The sequence below is a fragment of the Penicillium longicatenatum genome (assembly GCF_028827895.1).
Source record: "Penicillium longicatenatum strain IBT 33135 chromosome Unknown contig_6_segment0_segment0, whole genome shotgun sequence".
NCBI lineage: Eukaryota > Fungi > Ascomycota > Eurotiomycetes > Eurotiales > Aspergillaceae > Penicillium > Penicillium longicatenatum.
In genome coordinates this window covers 5,189,018-5,201,286 of record NW_026643123.1, presented here as the reverse complement: position 1 = coordinate 5,201,286, position 12,269 = coordinate 5,189,018, and the positions used below count along the sequence as shown (strand labels likewise).

Here is a 12,269-nt window from a genome sequence, read left to right as displayed (position 1 = left end):
GTCAGTGCAACATATATAGGTGCAAGTCACTGAGTCCGGGCAATCAAGGTCGGAAAAAGTACTTTAAAAGCTCAGGGAACCTTCGGAAACATGGTGTTGAGAATTCCGGAGTGTTGACAAGGCTTTGACGGAGTGGACCGTTGCCGGATCCGAATATGCGGGGCGCGTTTGTCTCCAACCACAACCCAGGGTCGCGCAACGGTTCTTACGATCTCGATCCGAAGATCCAGCATGTCTAGACCCAGCGGTCCAACGCAGGGATCGTTTGTCTCCAAAGCGCGGGTAAGGGAGCCCCTCAAATTGTATGGAACCCCGCGGAGCGGCTAACCGGCATTTAGAGAGCCGAAGGAGCCATAGCTACCGCGACCTCTCAAAAGGCGGCACTCGAGGCTGCCATCGATGCCGCTGAACATTATATGCAAGCTTTGAACCTTGCCTCGGGGGAAGACAAGAAGCTCCTCGACTCTAAATGCAAGGAACTACTCACGCGGGCTGAAAAGATCAAAGCCGCGGAGGATTGGCAATCGGCTGCCCTCGCAAGAAGCATTACCGGTCTGCGGGCCCCCGCGTCCAAGCGGAAACTCACCACCCGTGAAGAAATCATTATTCTAGAGGGTGCGAAGCTGAATGGCTTTATTTTCCCACCATGGAAGAGCTCCCCACTCCCACAAGACTTTGTGATTGATGAGGGTGGGCCGTTCACGTAAGTCCTGAGAATGCCATGTCATGATCAATTCTGACTCGACAAAGGGATTCACCCGATCTGCACCTCTCCGAGTGCCAGCATAATATCTTCGCAGGATGGAGGAGACCGGCAGATTTGCTTCGTACAAGACACAAGGCAGACCAGTCCCATTCAGTTGAACCGGTTATGGCAGTGACTAAGACAACCGATCTGGTACAAGATGTCCTGACCGATTGCTCCGTAGTCGCCAGTCTTTGCGCAACGACTTCGCGATCAGAGCGTGGTCTGGGTATGGTATGTGCCACCTTCTTAGGTCCATAGACCTAGACTGACGAAATAAGAACGCCTCCCCAGTGATGTATCCATGCGAAAGCGACTCGGCCGTACCGAAGCTTTCGCCTTCCGGAAAATACATTTTCTCCCTCTACTTCAATGGAAGTTTCCGGAAGGTAGTCATTGATGACCGACTGCCATCCTCCAATACCGCAAGATCATTGCACGTTATTGACCGCAACAACCCCAATTTTCTGTGGCCAGCCCTGGTAGAGAAAGCCTATCTCAAGATCCGTGGTGGTTATGACTTTCCTGGAAGCAACTCAGGAACGGATCTTTGGGTACTTACCGGATGGATTCCTGAGCAGGTTTTTTTACATCACGACGATGCTACCTCTGATGAGATATGGGGGCGGGTGTACCCATCGTTCTCTAATGGCGATGTTGTGTTGACGATCGGAACTGGCAAGCTGACTGAATTAGAACAGCAGGGTCTAGGCTTGGTGAGCGAACATGACTATGCAATTCTAGACATGAAAGAGGTACACGGACGTCGCCAATTCTTATTGAAAAACCCTTGGGCAGGGGCCGAACCGACCGTGCAGAGTAGGAGCCCTGATCCATCAACATTATCGAGTCCACCGTCGCCTCTATCACCAGGTACATTCTGGATGGACTGCGAACAGGTATTGCAGAATTTCGAGCATCTCTACCTGAATTGGAATCCGGGCCTGTTCAAGTATCGCGAGGATATCCATTTTACCTGGGATCTTTCACAGGGCCGCGTCATTGCTGGATGCTTCGTCAAGAACCCGCAGTTTTCAATATACAGTGAAAATGGCGGCAAAGTTTGGCTTCTCTTAGGAAAGCATTTCAAGAACGCTAATCATCATACTTTCGAGGGGATGGAATCGCAACATGAACAAGGGTTCATTAGTATCTATATATTCAAGGCAGATGGCAAAAGAGTCTCCCTCAGCGATGGAGCGCTCCATCGTGGACCATATGTGGACTCACCAAATACCCTCATGAGACTAGACATGCCTCCGAGGACTATCTATACGGTGGTCGTCTCGGAACAATCGCTGCCATCATCCAGCCAAAACTTCACACTCTCCGCGCTATCGAATTCTCCCGTGTCGCTCGCACCCTCAAGGGACAAGTATATGTGTCTCAATAAAGCAAGTGGCTGCTGGACTGCCTTGACCGCTGGCGGCAATGCAGAGTCGGCTCGGTACTCGTCAAATCCACAGTTTAGTCTCGAGGTTTCAGAAAGAACGGATGTCTCCATCGTCCTCGAATCCAATAGCTCCGAACTTGCAACCCATGTCAAAATCTTTTGGTCCAATGGCCAGCGCATCTCAAGAGTTCGCAGTCGAGACATGATCGCTGACAGCGGTGACTACCGCCGAGGATGCGCTTTGGCTGCAACAAGATCGCTGGAAAAGGGTATATACACTGTAGTTTGCTCTACATTTGCCCCCGATCAGCTCGGTCGCTTCACACTTTGGATATCATCTGATATTCCTTGCGTGGTACAACCATTAGCTTCGGAATCTGCAGGTCGCCGGGTCACCTTGTCTAAGGTCGGGGTTCTCCTTCCGGGAAAAGACCGGATGATGGCATCGCTGCAAGTATACCGTCTGACACGTATCAAGCTTATTGCAAGAAACAAGCGGTCCACAATTGACTCTAGGTCTGTCGCGCCTTCGCCTGTACTGATGACCGTGGAACGTGGACAGGGTCCTTATAAAGAAACGCTTGCCGCCTCGGAGGACGGTACCCACTGTGATGCTGCTTCTGGTGTCCGTATTGATGACTTTGATTTATATGAATCCCAGAGCAGGGTGTGGATAGTCATTGAGAGGGTCGGAGGACCCGGCGGCCAGGTGGAAGACCATTTCGAGGTTGAGGCGCTTGCTGAGGAGCGAGTGGAGTTTGGCGAATGGATAGTCGAAGATGCCTGATTCAAGCGAAATATATCCGAGTTTCTGAGAAGACATTTAAAACCAAATGTTTGTGAACCTATTACACTATGTCACATCTATAGTTATAGATTGCCCGCAGTAGATAAGCTGCTTTATCTCCGCACTAGTACCACGGGCGGTGGGATTATCCCGAGCTTCAAACGTCATCTGGTCCTCCCCACTACCGCTTCCCCTTTCTTCAACGAACTCCAAGATGACAAGCAATATCCCAGCAAGTGTGCGATCTGCAGATATCGGGCGCTTTGCTTTGCGCGCGGCGCAGCTTGAAAAAGCGAAGCCGGTCATTGCCTACTGGTGTGAGTGTTGGCCTCTCGCGATGAAGACACTGAGCTAACCCCAGTTGCCAACAGGTAACTACCACATCGTGAACCAGATAATCGCCCGAGGGCTTCATAATTCCGACGATGAAGCCAAATTATACACTGTTGATCTGATGGACAAGCTTGAACAGGTCTGTCGCACCGTCGCCCTCCCCGCTCCCCGCTTCTCACCCGTGTTTCTATGTACTGACTCCGGACACTGAGAATAGTTCAAGAACGATAACCCAGAGAATGAAACAGTTACAGATAGTGTCGCCGCAAATGCATATGTGGAGCAGTTTGGAGTGGAAGTCTTCGATCGCGCCCAGGCAGCCATGACTGCTAATAAAGTCACTAAGTGAGCTTCCATTGCGCCCTACCCAATATGAACGATCCTCATTTTTTCTTTTCAGGCAAACAGGTGATACATTTCTAGCAGCGGCTACGTTCCTTGAGCTGTGCCAAATATGGGGAGATATGGACCCCGAAATTGCCGGGCGCATCAAATTTGCCAAATACCATGCCATTCGCATCACGAAAGCTATTAAAGCAGGAGAAGACCCCAATGCTTCAAATCCTGCACCCAAGGAAGAGGAGGAGGAAGAAACCCAAGTTGGGAGCTCGGACATACAGGCCTTTGACGAGTCCGTGGCCGAACAAGCGGCCAAACCGAGACAAGCATCTGTGGAGGAGATCCCTGACGAGGCCGACCGTCTTGGGCGGCATATGGCTCTTCAATCATCGCTAGATGAGTCTCTTCACCCTTCTCGTACATCCTCCTTGCCACCCTCCGCTACTGCAACACCACCTGAGATTCCTTCGGTTCCACAAAATGCACCGGGTTCCCCGCCACAAAAAATGGACGTCGATAATCAATCCAGCGGCCTTGAGCTTCCCTCAACCCCGGGTACAATTGGGACATCAGCCTCTATCCCACAGTTACCGGACACACCTGGGTCTACCAATACGAACAGAGCTCCGTCAAATGCTTTCCAGTCTTTCCCCCCTCCCTCGAGCCCATCTGTCGCCGGGCCCGACCCAGCTTCATTCTACGACGCATCGACTGCCAGTGCTCATATCCCTGCTCCGGCAGCTGCCCCAGTTGGACCGCCTTCATTCACTCCCCCCGTGGTTCCAGCGCCGGCCGCCTCGAGCCAGCCTTCCCACTCGGTGGACGATAATGCCGTTGCCCTTGCTCAGAAACATGCCAGATGGGCAGTCTCGGCGCTGACGTTTGACGATGTTCACACGGCGATCAAGGAACTGAAGAGCTCTCTCAAATATCTCGGGGCGGAGTGATGGGCTCGGGTATGGATATCATTTGCTTTACATCTTTCTGTTGTTCCAAGAGCGTGACCATACCTTGTTTATATGAGTTTCCTAGGTGTTAGGTAGTCAATTACCAAACCCTAATATCTGTACCTAGACCGGATGTATTCATACCTTTGATGGCTAACAATTCGCGCTTACTTCTAAGGCTGCATAATTCGATATAATTAGGAGCCAGTCGTGGACATGGTGGCATGCTACAGTTCGGATCAAAAAAGATGTCTCATAATTAGGCCCATGCCTAAATAGATCCTATTGATCTCAGATATTGAAAGAATAAAAGGAGATCAGGAGATAGATACCTGGGCGCTAGCAGGAGGAAGTTCTCGAGCTATCTAGGTGGCCTTTGATGAACAGGGTGCAAAATTGGTTGCTACTGTACTCTGCACGTGTGTATACCTGCTGATACGCCAAAGGCAACACTGCGTGAGTCATCAAGTTTTGCTGTTTCCTAGTCTTCATGGTTGATAATCGGAATGAAGTGGTTCTGCATCTGCGAATAATTCTAGGAGCGGGAGAGGAAGCGGGAGCGGGTGGAGAATTTCGAAGAGGCTTCATTTCACCCTTGATGCATACCTTCTCATTTGCAACAATGTGAGTACATACATACGGTATAGGGGCTTTGGCTAAATAAGTGAATCCTCTCAGTGGAGGGAATACCCTCATAAGCACCATTTTCTGTTGGCGGTCGATCTATGCTAAAATCGAAAGCGAGCTCCAGCATACCTGGCGTAGGGCGATCAGTTGGAAATAAATTAATCGCTGCTATTGAGGTCAGAGAAAGCGATGCAAAATCGATCGATGAAAGGGACAATACTCTATTCGATGCACAATGAGTAAGACCCCAGATCGGAACAATGGGTCTCGGGGCGATCAGATCCCAGTACCATGGCGCATCCGTGGACCTCCGACATTAGCAGTTCCACGACGTCAGCGACTTCATATTTTTCGTATGCTCATAGGACATAGAAATCCACTGGAATCCATCCACTTAAGGAACTATAGATCAACGGCGTCACTAGGGCGCTATGGCTTGGCAGGGGAGAAAGGAACTGCGTTCGCGAATTTTCTACAGTGGAGAGAGGACCTTTCCCCCCCCCTCCTTTTTTAACCTTTCCCTTTTCTCATCTTTCCCCCCTCCCCCTTTTGAAAGCAATTGGCTCGTACTTTCTTCTTGGTTCACTATGGCCGACGCTAAGCCCACCGTGCTGATTATTGGTGGTCTCGGTATGTGAAACACACCCCCATCACTTAACCCGCTCTAACCATCCTAGGCTTCATCGGCCGCCACTTGGCGCTGCACATCCATCAAAATAACCTGGCCTCGGAGGTCCGCTTGGTCGACAAAGTCCTTCCCCAGCTGGCTCGACTGGCCCCCGAGTTTGCAGAGGCATGCTCTCAAGACAAATTTGTTCAGGCCGACGCCAGTCGTGAACGTAAGTGGCGCTCTCCTGCCGGAAATAGCTGTCCAAGCGACACAGCAAAGCAAAGAAAACAGGTTTCTTATTCACCATAATCCTGTACAGAACACTTACCGCGAATCTTCGATCGAGCCAATGGTGAACAATTCGACTATGTGATCAACTGTGGCGGCGAGACCCGCCACTCCCAGCCTGACGACGTATACGAAGCACGCAGCTGCGGCCTCAGTATCGCCCTCGGCCATGAGTGCGCCCGACGCGGCATCCGCGCTTTCGTCGAAACCTCCACCGCGCATGTCTACAAGAGCGGCTCGTCTCCGCGCAAGGAGACCGACAAGATGCAACCGTGGCACAAACTGGCCAAGTGGAAGTTGAAGGCTGCGGAGGAACTGCTCAAGATCCCCGACCTGCAATACTGCGCGCTGCGCATGCCCCACGTCTACGGTGAATACAACGCAGGCTACTTCGCCATGGCCATTTGCTTGGCCCGTGTGCATTTGGAACTGGGACAGGACCTTGAGCTGCTATACTCCAAGGATGTGAAGGTGAACACGCTGCATGTGCGGGATGCCGCCAGTGCACTGTGGCAGGCGGCTGAATGGCGCGCGAAACTTGGCAAGCTGGACAGGAGCGACCCGAAGGTGCCAGAATTGTTCCGAGACCCTAAGATGCCGGTCGCGTTCAACGTGGTGGACCACAACGACACACAACAAGAGCATTTGGCCAATGCCTTGGCTGAGGTGTTCAACCTCAAGGTCAAGTTCCTCGGTTCGATTGTCTCCACTCTAGCCAAGATGAGCCTGGATGATGCTGTTGACGACATGAACGAGGTCAGTTTGCAGGAGTGGGCGGACCTGATCGAGAGGAGCAAGATCGAGCGCCCCGGTCCTATCGGTCCTTTTCTTGAGCTCGACGTTCTCAAGGACCAGGATATGTCCATCGACGGCGCGTTCTTCGAGAAGACAACAGGATGGAAGCCCAAGTATGAGAAGTTTGACGCCGACAGCGTCCGTGAGATGGTGGAGAGCTACAAGCGGATGGGCTGGTGGCCGTGAATTCGCCAACTCACAACATAAAAGGGAATCAGTCCCAGTTCTTACTTTATCCATTTGTTCTCGACCGATAGTCCACGGTTCTTTTGGGACATCGCGTCCATTCTCGACATCTCATCGCATTACATTGTCTGCTACAGCCCAACGACCCTTGATGATTCCTCAAGTCTCCCATATACCTTTCTCCGAACCCTTGCCCCTTTCTTCTATCTCGCCATCTCTCTTGAGGTTTGGCAGACAGTTCAGCATGATGGATCTGCTTCTGTACTGTAATGATCCTCTGGTCTTGGGTTTATTTCTTCTTCTTTTTTTTTTTTTTTTTTTTTTTTATTCTCATGCATATATCCCCACCATTTCTTTCGTTCAATTCAGTCTGCATCTCATCTTGCATTATGAGCCTTTTTTTATCTTATTTCATCATTTTTATCTTTCTAACCCTCGTTGAATGGCATCGGCTTATGCTGGCACATCTTAATGGATATGTATTTTAGACTTAAAATCCTGGATTATATTCTTCTACTTTGTAACTCATCATTGACTAGGAAAACATGTAGTCAGTTAAAGTGGCAGCATCAGTCAGTCTATGGGGACACCTGTATACCATGGTTAAGGGCTGGTTGCTGTAAACAAACCAACCCCTGGCATCAACCAAACCCGAAAGTAAATAAGACCTTCGGAGGAAGCTCAAGTGATATAAAGTGTTGCGATATCCACTTATAAAACCAACATACATGAATCAAGAACCTCAATATCCATATCCAGCCCTTAAGCTCAGCCCAATCTAATCAGCCTGATAAAGAGCCGGGCCAGCAACAACATGGGTATTGATCATGCTCAAATTGAAAGGAGTCAAGAAGGTATCCGAATCAGTGATAGCAATGAACATGGTACCATTCACAGCCGGATCCCCCTCATAAGTCTCCATATCAGGCTGGATGGTATAGCCACTCGAACCATGCACCCCAAGCAATGGGGTATAGGTTACGTTCAACTGCGAAGCCCAGGCAACAAACTTCGCCTCCCCAGCCTGTGTCGAAGTAACATAACTGTTATTAGGACCGACAGCCTTGCCAGGCTCCTCCCACCTCAAATCAACCCGTCTCCCAGGGAACGAAAGAGGTGAGTATCCCTCAGGTGTGACACTCGCTCCCGAAGCGCCATTGTTCGAGTTAGGATTCTCCTTACTAGAAGCCTTCGCGACATTCATGCCAGGAGCCAACGTGTTGTTAAACGCAGTCCCATTGTTGTGTTTCCCAGCATCAGCCAAAGTAGGCTGGTTCTCAATCCACAGCGCGGGGAAATTCTGCCAAACCAAACGGGTTTGGTCAGCAGGACAAGAGCTGATATACGGCGCCAGAAGCGTCCAAGCCCACGACTGCGGAACCCCAACCTCAAACCAAACAGGCATGGGGAATAAACCCTCGAACTGTCTGAAGATCATCTGTTGACGTGCCTCGGTGGTAATGGACTGCGTGAGCAGAGTGGCAGCCTCACGGGAATCGAGATGACCAAGGAATCCGTACACACCCGACTCGCCGAAACGAGTAAGTTTCTGACAGAAGTCGAGGTATTCCTGGACATTGGTGTAGGGGTAGTCGTATTGGCATTGTTTAGGCGCGTCGGCACCGAGCATGTTGCTGATTAGTGTTGCGTGACCGACTTCTTGTTCCGCCATAAAGGCGATTAACTCGCGGTCTGCCGCATTCAGGCCGGCATCTTCGAAGTCCTTGGCTGAGAAGCGGCGGAGACCATCTTGGAATAGGTCGAGTTCGATCCATTCTTGGTAGAGTGCTAGTGCCTGGAATGAATAAGCATGGTTGTTGTGGATAAGAGGGGAGAAGAAATGATTACCAGAGACTCATAGTCGAAATCGCTTTTAGCGTTGTATACTGGGATCTGGCCTTCGGTTCCGACGCCTCCAGCTGGGGTATAGGGTGCAGGCTCGGCGTTTTGAAGCTCACCGTTACTTGCGTAGGTTGTTTCTGCGGCAGCTATGCTAGCAGATTCGACGACACCCGTTCCGATCGAGGAAGCTGTCAGGGCACCGGTGGTTGTCGGTGTTCCGGTAAACGGGGTATGGGGGAGAGACGCCGGATGGCTTGCGGTTGGAGGAGCTGACTCCGATCGAAGTGGTGATGCAGAAGCCAAGGGCATCATGCCCAGGACTCCTAACCAGAGCGCCGAATTCCAGTTCGTCATTGCTTACAACAGGCTAATTTGACTTGAGAACTTGGATTGTAACATCTATTCCTCGGGAGGTATGGGAGCTACTTTATATAAGTGCATTTCCACACCATCTGACCGTCTCCATTGTCTGTGTTGGCACAGCCTTGGAACTACGGATGATGCAGGTACAGCGTAGGGCGGCACCAGCGCACCAGCGCAATTAGTCAAATCGACAGACCTGGCTACGAAGGTGGATTATGAGGTCAATGAAGCTGTGACAGATCGACTAAACAGCTTCCGTCACTGGAAGGTGACCGGCAGTCAGCGGTAGTGGTCAACAACCAAAATGCCGCTCGCCTGGTCTGGAACCGATGGGATGACAAAACAGATCGTTGGTTGAAGAGGAGGGATTGTCCTGCATCGTCCTGTTTTCATTAATTCTCCGCCTTGTTCTGGTAGATCCCGAGAGATGAAATGCTTGAATGCGGATCAACTTCCCCACAAGGAGCAAATTCCAGTTTCCTTCCCTGCAGTCGTCGGATAATCTAATTTCAAAATACAGGCCCATCGTACAGAGTTCCCCTTCGGATGATTTAACAGCCGAATCATCTGACAAAACCAGTGGAGCAGAGAGATCATCTTGCTATGACGTCAACAGCCAGTAAGCGTATAAATGAGATCACTACAGTAAGAAACTGGACTTTCAAGGTTGACGATTGGAATGCGTATTTGATCACGGATCTACGGACATCCTGCTCATCGTGCGAAGCTGGGCAGATGAGGCGACATGACCGATAAGCCGCGACACTGATTGATGATGATCTAATGATTCTCATGCCCCTATTAAGTTGTCCAAGAATTCAAAGCATATTCATGCCTTGTTTGGATTATATTGGAACATTTGACCAACAAATACTTGATTTCGTTGTCGAGGGCGATGTACCGCCATCAGTCATTTTGAAACTTCAATATTCTGACGTTGTTGATTTGTTCAAGTTTCGAGTAAGCATATCAGCTTGTTAGACATTACGGAGGTAAATAATAAAAATTAAGGTCATGCCGATCCCATAAAGCTAGCTCCTTTAGCTTTTTTTTACATGTCCTTTTTCTTGCTTTATATTCGCTCAAATCCACCCTATGTTCCAGCTACAATGGGGACCGTAAGTATTTCCCCAAATGCGGGTCCAGTAGGGTCAACTCAACAACCAACTTTTGGGAAGGCATGTACCACTCAGTATTGAGCGGGCTCGCTTCAAAAGGTTTTACTTTGATCCGTGACTATAGAGAAGTATTTTGAGAAAATAATGTAAAGATCCACATAGCTTTTTAGTGACAACAGAGCGGTTTGAAAGTTTATGTATTATGGAGGACCCGCCGAGGCATTCACTAAGCTTTTCACCCCCTTTAACATCATTTACACATTATTAAAACAACGACTTTTTAGGTTATATCTAAATCTCATTTAAAGAGGAAGATATAATGGTATTTAATAGTACCTTCAGGGGTATGTACCAGAATTATGGTGAGTAATACTTTACGTAAAAATCAATGTGTTAGTATAAAGGGTGACGAGACAATTACTTGTGATTAAAAATCTTAGGGTAGATTTTCGAAATATTAAGAGATGTTTCTGTGTGTCAGATGTGTATCAATTACTAGGAGTAATTATATAGAATTCCAGTAAGAAATGGTGGTGTGGTGAACTGTTTAGTGAATATGCATAATTGATGAGGTAGGCCCGAAAACTGATCTGGGGAAATACTTTTGACTAGATAGTGTATCACCTTCAGGGCCGACAAATAGGCAGGCTAGTGGAAGCCATAGAGAGGGCATAAGGTAGCATCACTAGGCGTTTTCTTTCACTGAAAAAGGTTGTAGGCTCGCCCGGAGATTAGAGACTAGGAAGCTATGACATCCAGATATCAACTGGTTTAAGCATCTACAAAACGATGTTATCAATAGACATCTGACCGAATTCACTACTTGCACAACTCTCTATGTTTCCACAGACCCAGAAGTCGTGCCTACCCTAGAACTAATGCTACCTAATGCCCTCTGGAACCTTCATATGTTCAACTTCGCACACCATTGCTGATTGTCCCTTTCATGGACTTGTGTAGCCCTTGAAAGAGTCAAGTAAGATCAGTTACTATGTTTAACTAGACCAGCACACACATTGGCCCCTAGCAGATACCCCGCAAACCATCTATAATAGCAAACGGCTTGTTCTAAATATAAGACTCGTACAACAGAAAAGCTAATTTAGAGCCATTATTCCCGCAGCAGGGGCCAGGCAAGTTTAAATTCCGGTTGGTTCGGGGGTGCACAAGGATAGATCTCGATGAACCTTGGTATGCGACCAAAATACCCCTCGGACATCTCCTGAGCTTGTGGAGCGCCTAGTATGAGTTAATATTACATTTCTAATTTGAGTTCTCTTGCTATTTACATAAAAGGCCCCTAGCTGACAGGGGTGAGATCAAACCGGCTAAGATCCACGATGTAACTGCTAGCCATGTCTTTAAAGACCCTAGGTCAAATTTGCGGTGTGTTCGTGGGTTGTTGTGGGGTTGAAAGACGGACCTTTTTTAACTAAATTCTGAGTTGCCCCACGGCGGGCTGAAAATACTCACCCGCGGGTCAGAGACCCATTCCAGTTCAGCATGTACTCCATAATTACTTTGGCATTAGGGAAAATGCGACAAGAACTATTGACCAGTAATTTTCACAGCATACGTAACTTTGGGTCTAGTTGGGTGAGTACCCGTGGCGTTCACGGGTTTGCCGACCCGCGGCGAAAATAGACCAAAAATGCCTGAGATCATTGTGGCTGTTTCATCTTTGGGCTATGACCATTGCCGCATGGTATGGCTAAGATGAGGTAGGTCGCATGCAGGTGCTCGTAGGATGCTTGGCCATGGAAATGCCGATCCATCGCCGAGGAATCAAACGTGACCATGGCTTAGAATCAAGTTCAAACGTCTGTGGCTGTTTCATCTTTGGGGATGATAGGAGCTCGAGTACAGTTCCTGCAACTGGTTGGGTGCATGAACCGG

General features: G+C 49.1%; 4 protein-coding genes across 4 annotated transcripts; 3 read left to right on the top strand and 1 right to left on the bottom strand.

The window, feature by feature from the left end:
- Positions 1-231: 231 nt before the first annotated feature.
- Positions 232-2,925, top strand: N7484_010132 (calpain-like protease PalBory; the record flags this gene model as incomplete). Its single annotated transcript, XM_057120519.1, has 4 exons — positions 232-282; positions 339-703; positions 751-979; positions 1,027-2,925. The coding sequence occupies 4 exons, from the start codon at positions 232-234 to the stop codon at positions 2,923-2,925; spliced, it is 2,544 nt and encodes an 847-aa protein (XP_056970074.1).
- Positions 2,926-3,139: 214 nt separating this feature from the next.
- Positions 3,140-4,544, top strand: N7484_010131 (uncharacterized protein; the record flags this gene model as incomplete). The annotated part of the gene is made up of 4 exons (XM_057120518.1): positions 3,140-3,242; positions 3,297-3,397; positions 3,476-3,603; positions 3,659-4,544. 4 exons carry the CDS (start codon positions 3,140-3,142, stop codon positions 4,542-4,544), a joined length of 1,218 nt encoding a protein of 405 aa, XP_056970073.1.
- A 1,214-nt stretch (positions 4,545-5,758) lies between these two features.
- On the top strand, positions 5,759-7,050 carry N7484_010130 (NAD-dependent epimerase/dehydratase family protein; the record flags this gene model as incomplete). The annotated part of the gene is made up of 3 exons (XM_057120517.1): positions 5,759-5,801; positions 5,849-6,010; positions 6,101-7,050. 3 exons carry the CDS (start codon positions 5,759-5,761, stop codon positions 7,048-7,050), a joined length of 1,155 nt encoding a protein of 384 aa, XP_056970072.1.
- A 778-nt stretch (positions 7,051-7,828) lies between these two features.
- Positions 7,829-9,246, bottom strand: N7484_010129 (ferritin-like domain-containing protein; the record flags this gene model as incomplete). Its single annotated transcript, XM_057120516.1, has 2 exons — positions 7,829-8,845; positions 8,899-9,246. 2 exons carry the CDS (start codon positions 9,244-9,246, stop codon positions 7,829-7,831), a joined length of 1,365 nt encoding a protein of 454 aa, XP_056970071.1.
- Between the last annotated feature and the right edge of the window lie 3,023 nt (positions 9,247-12,269).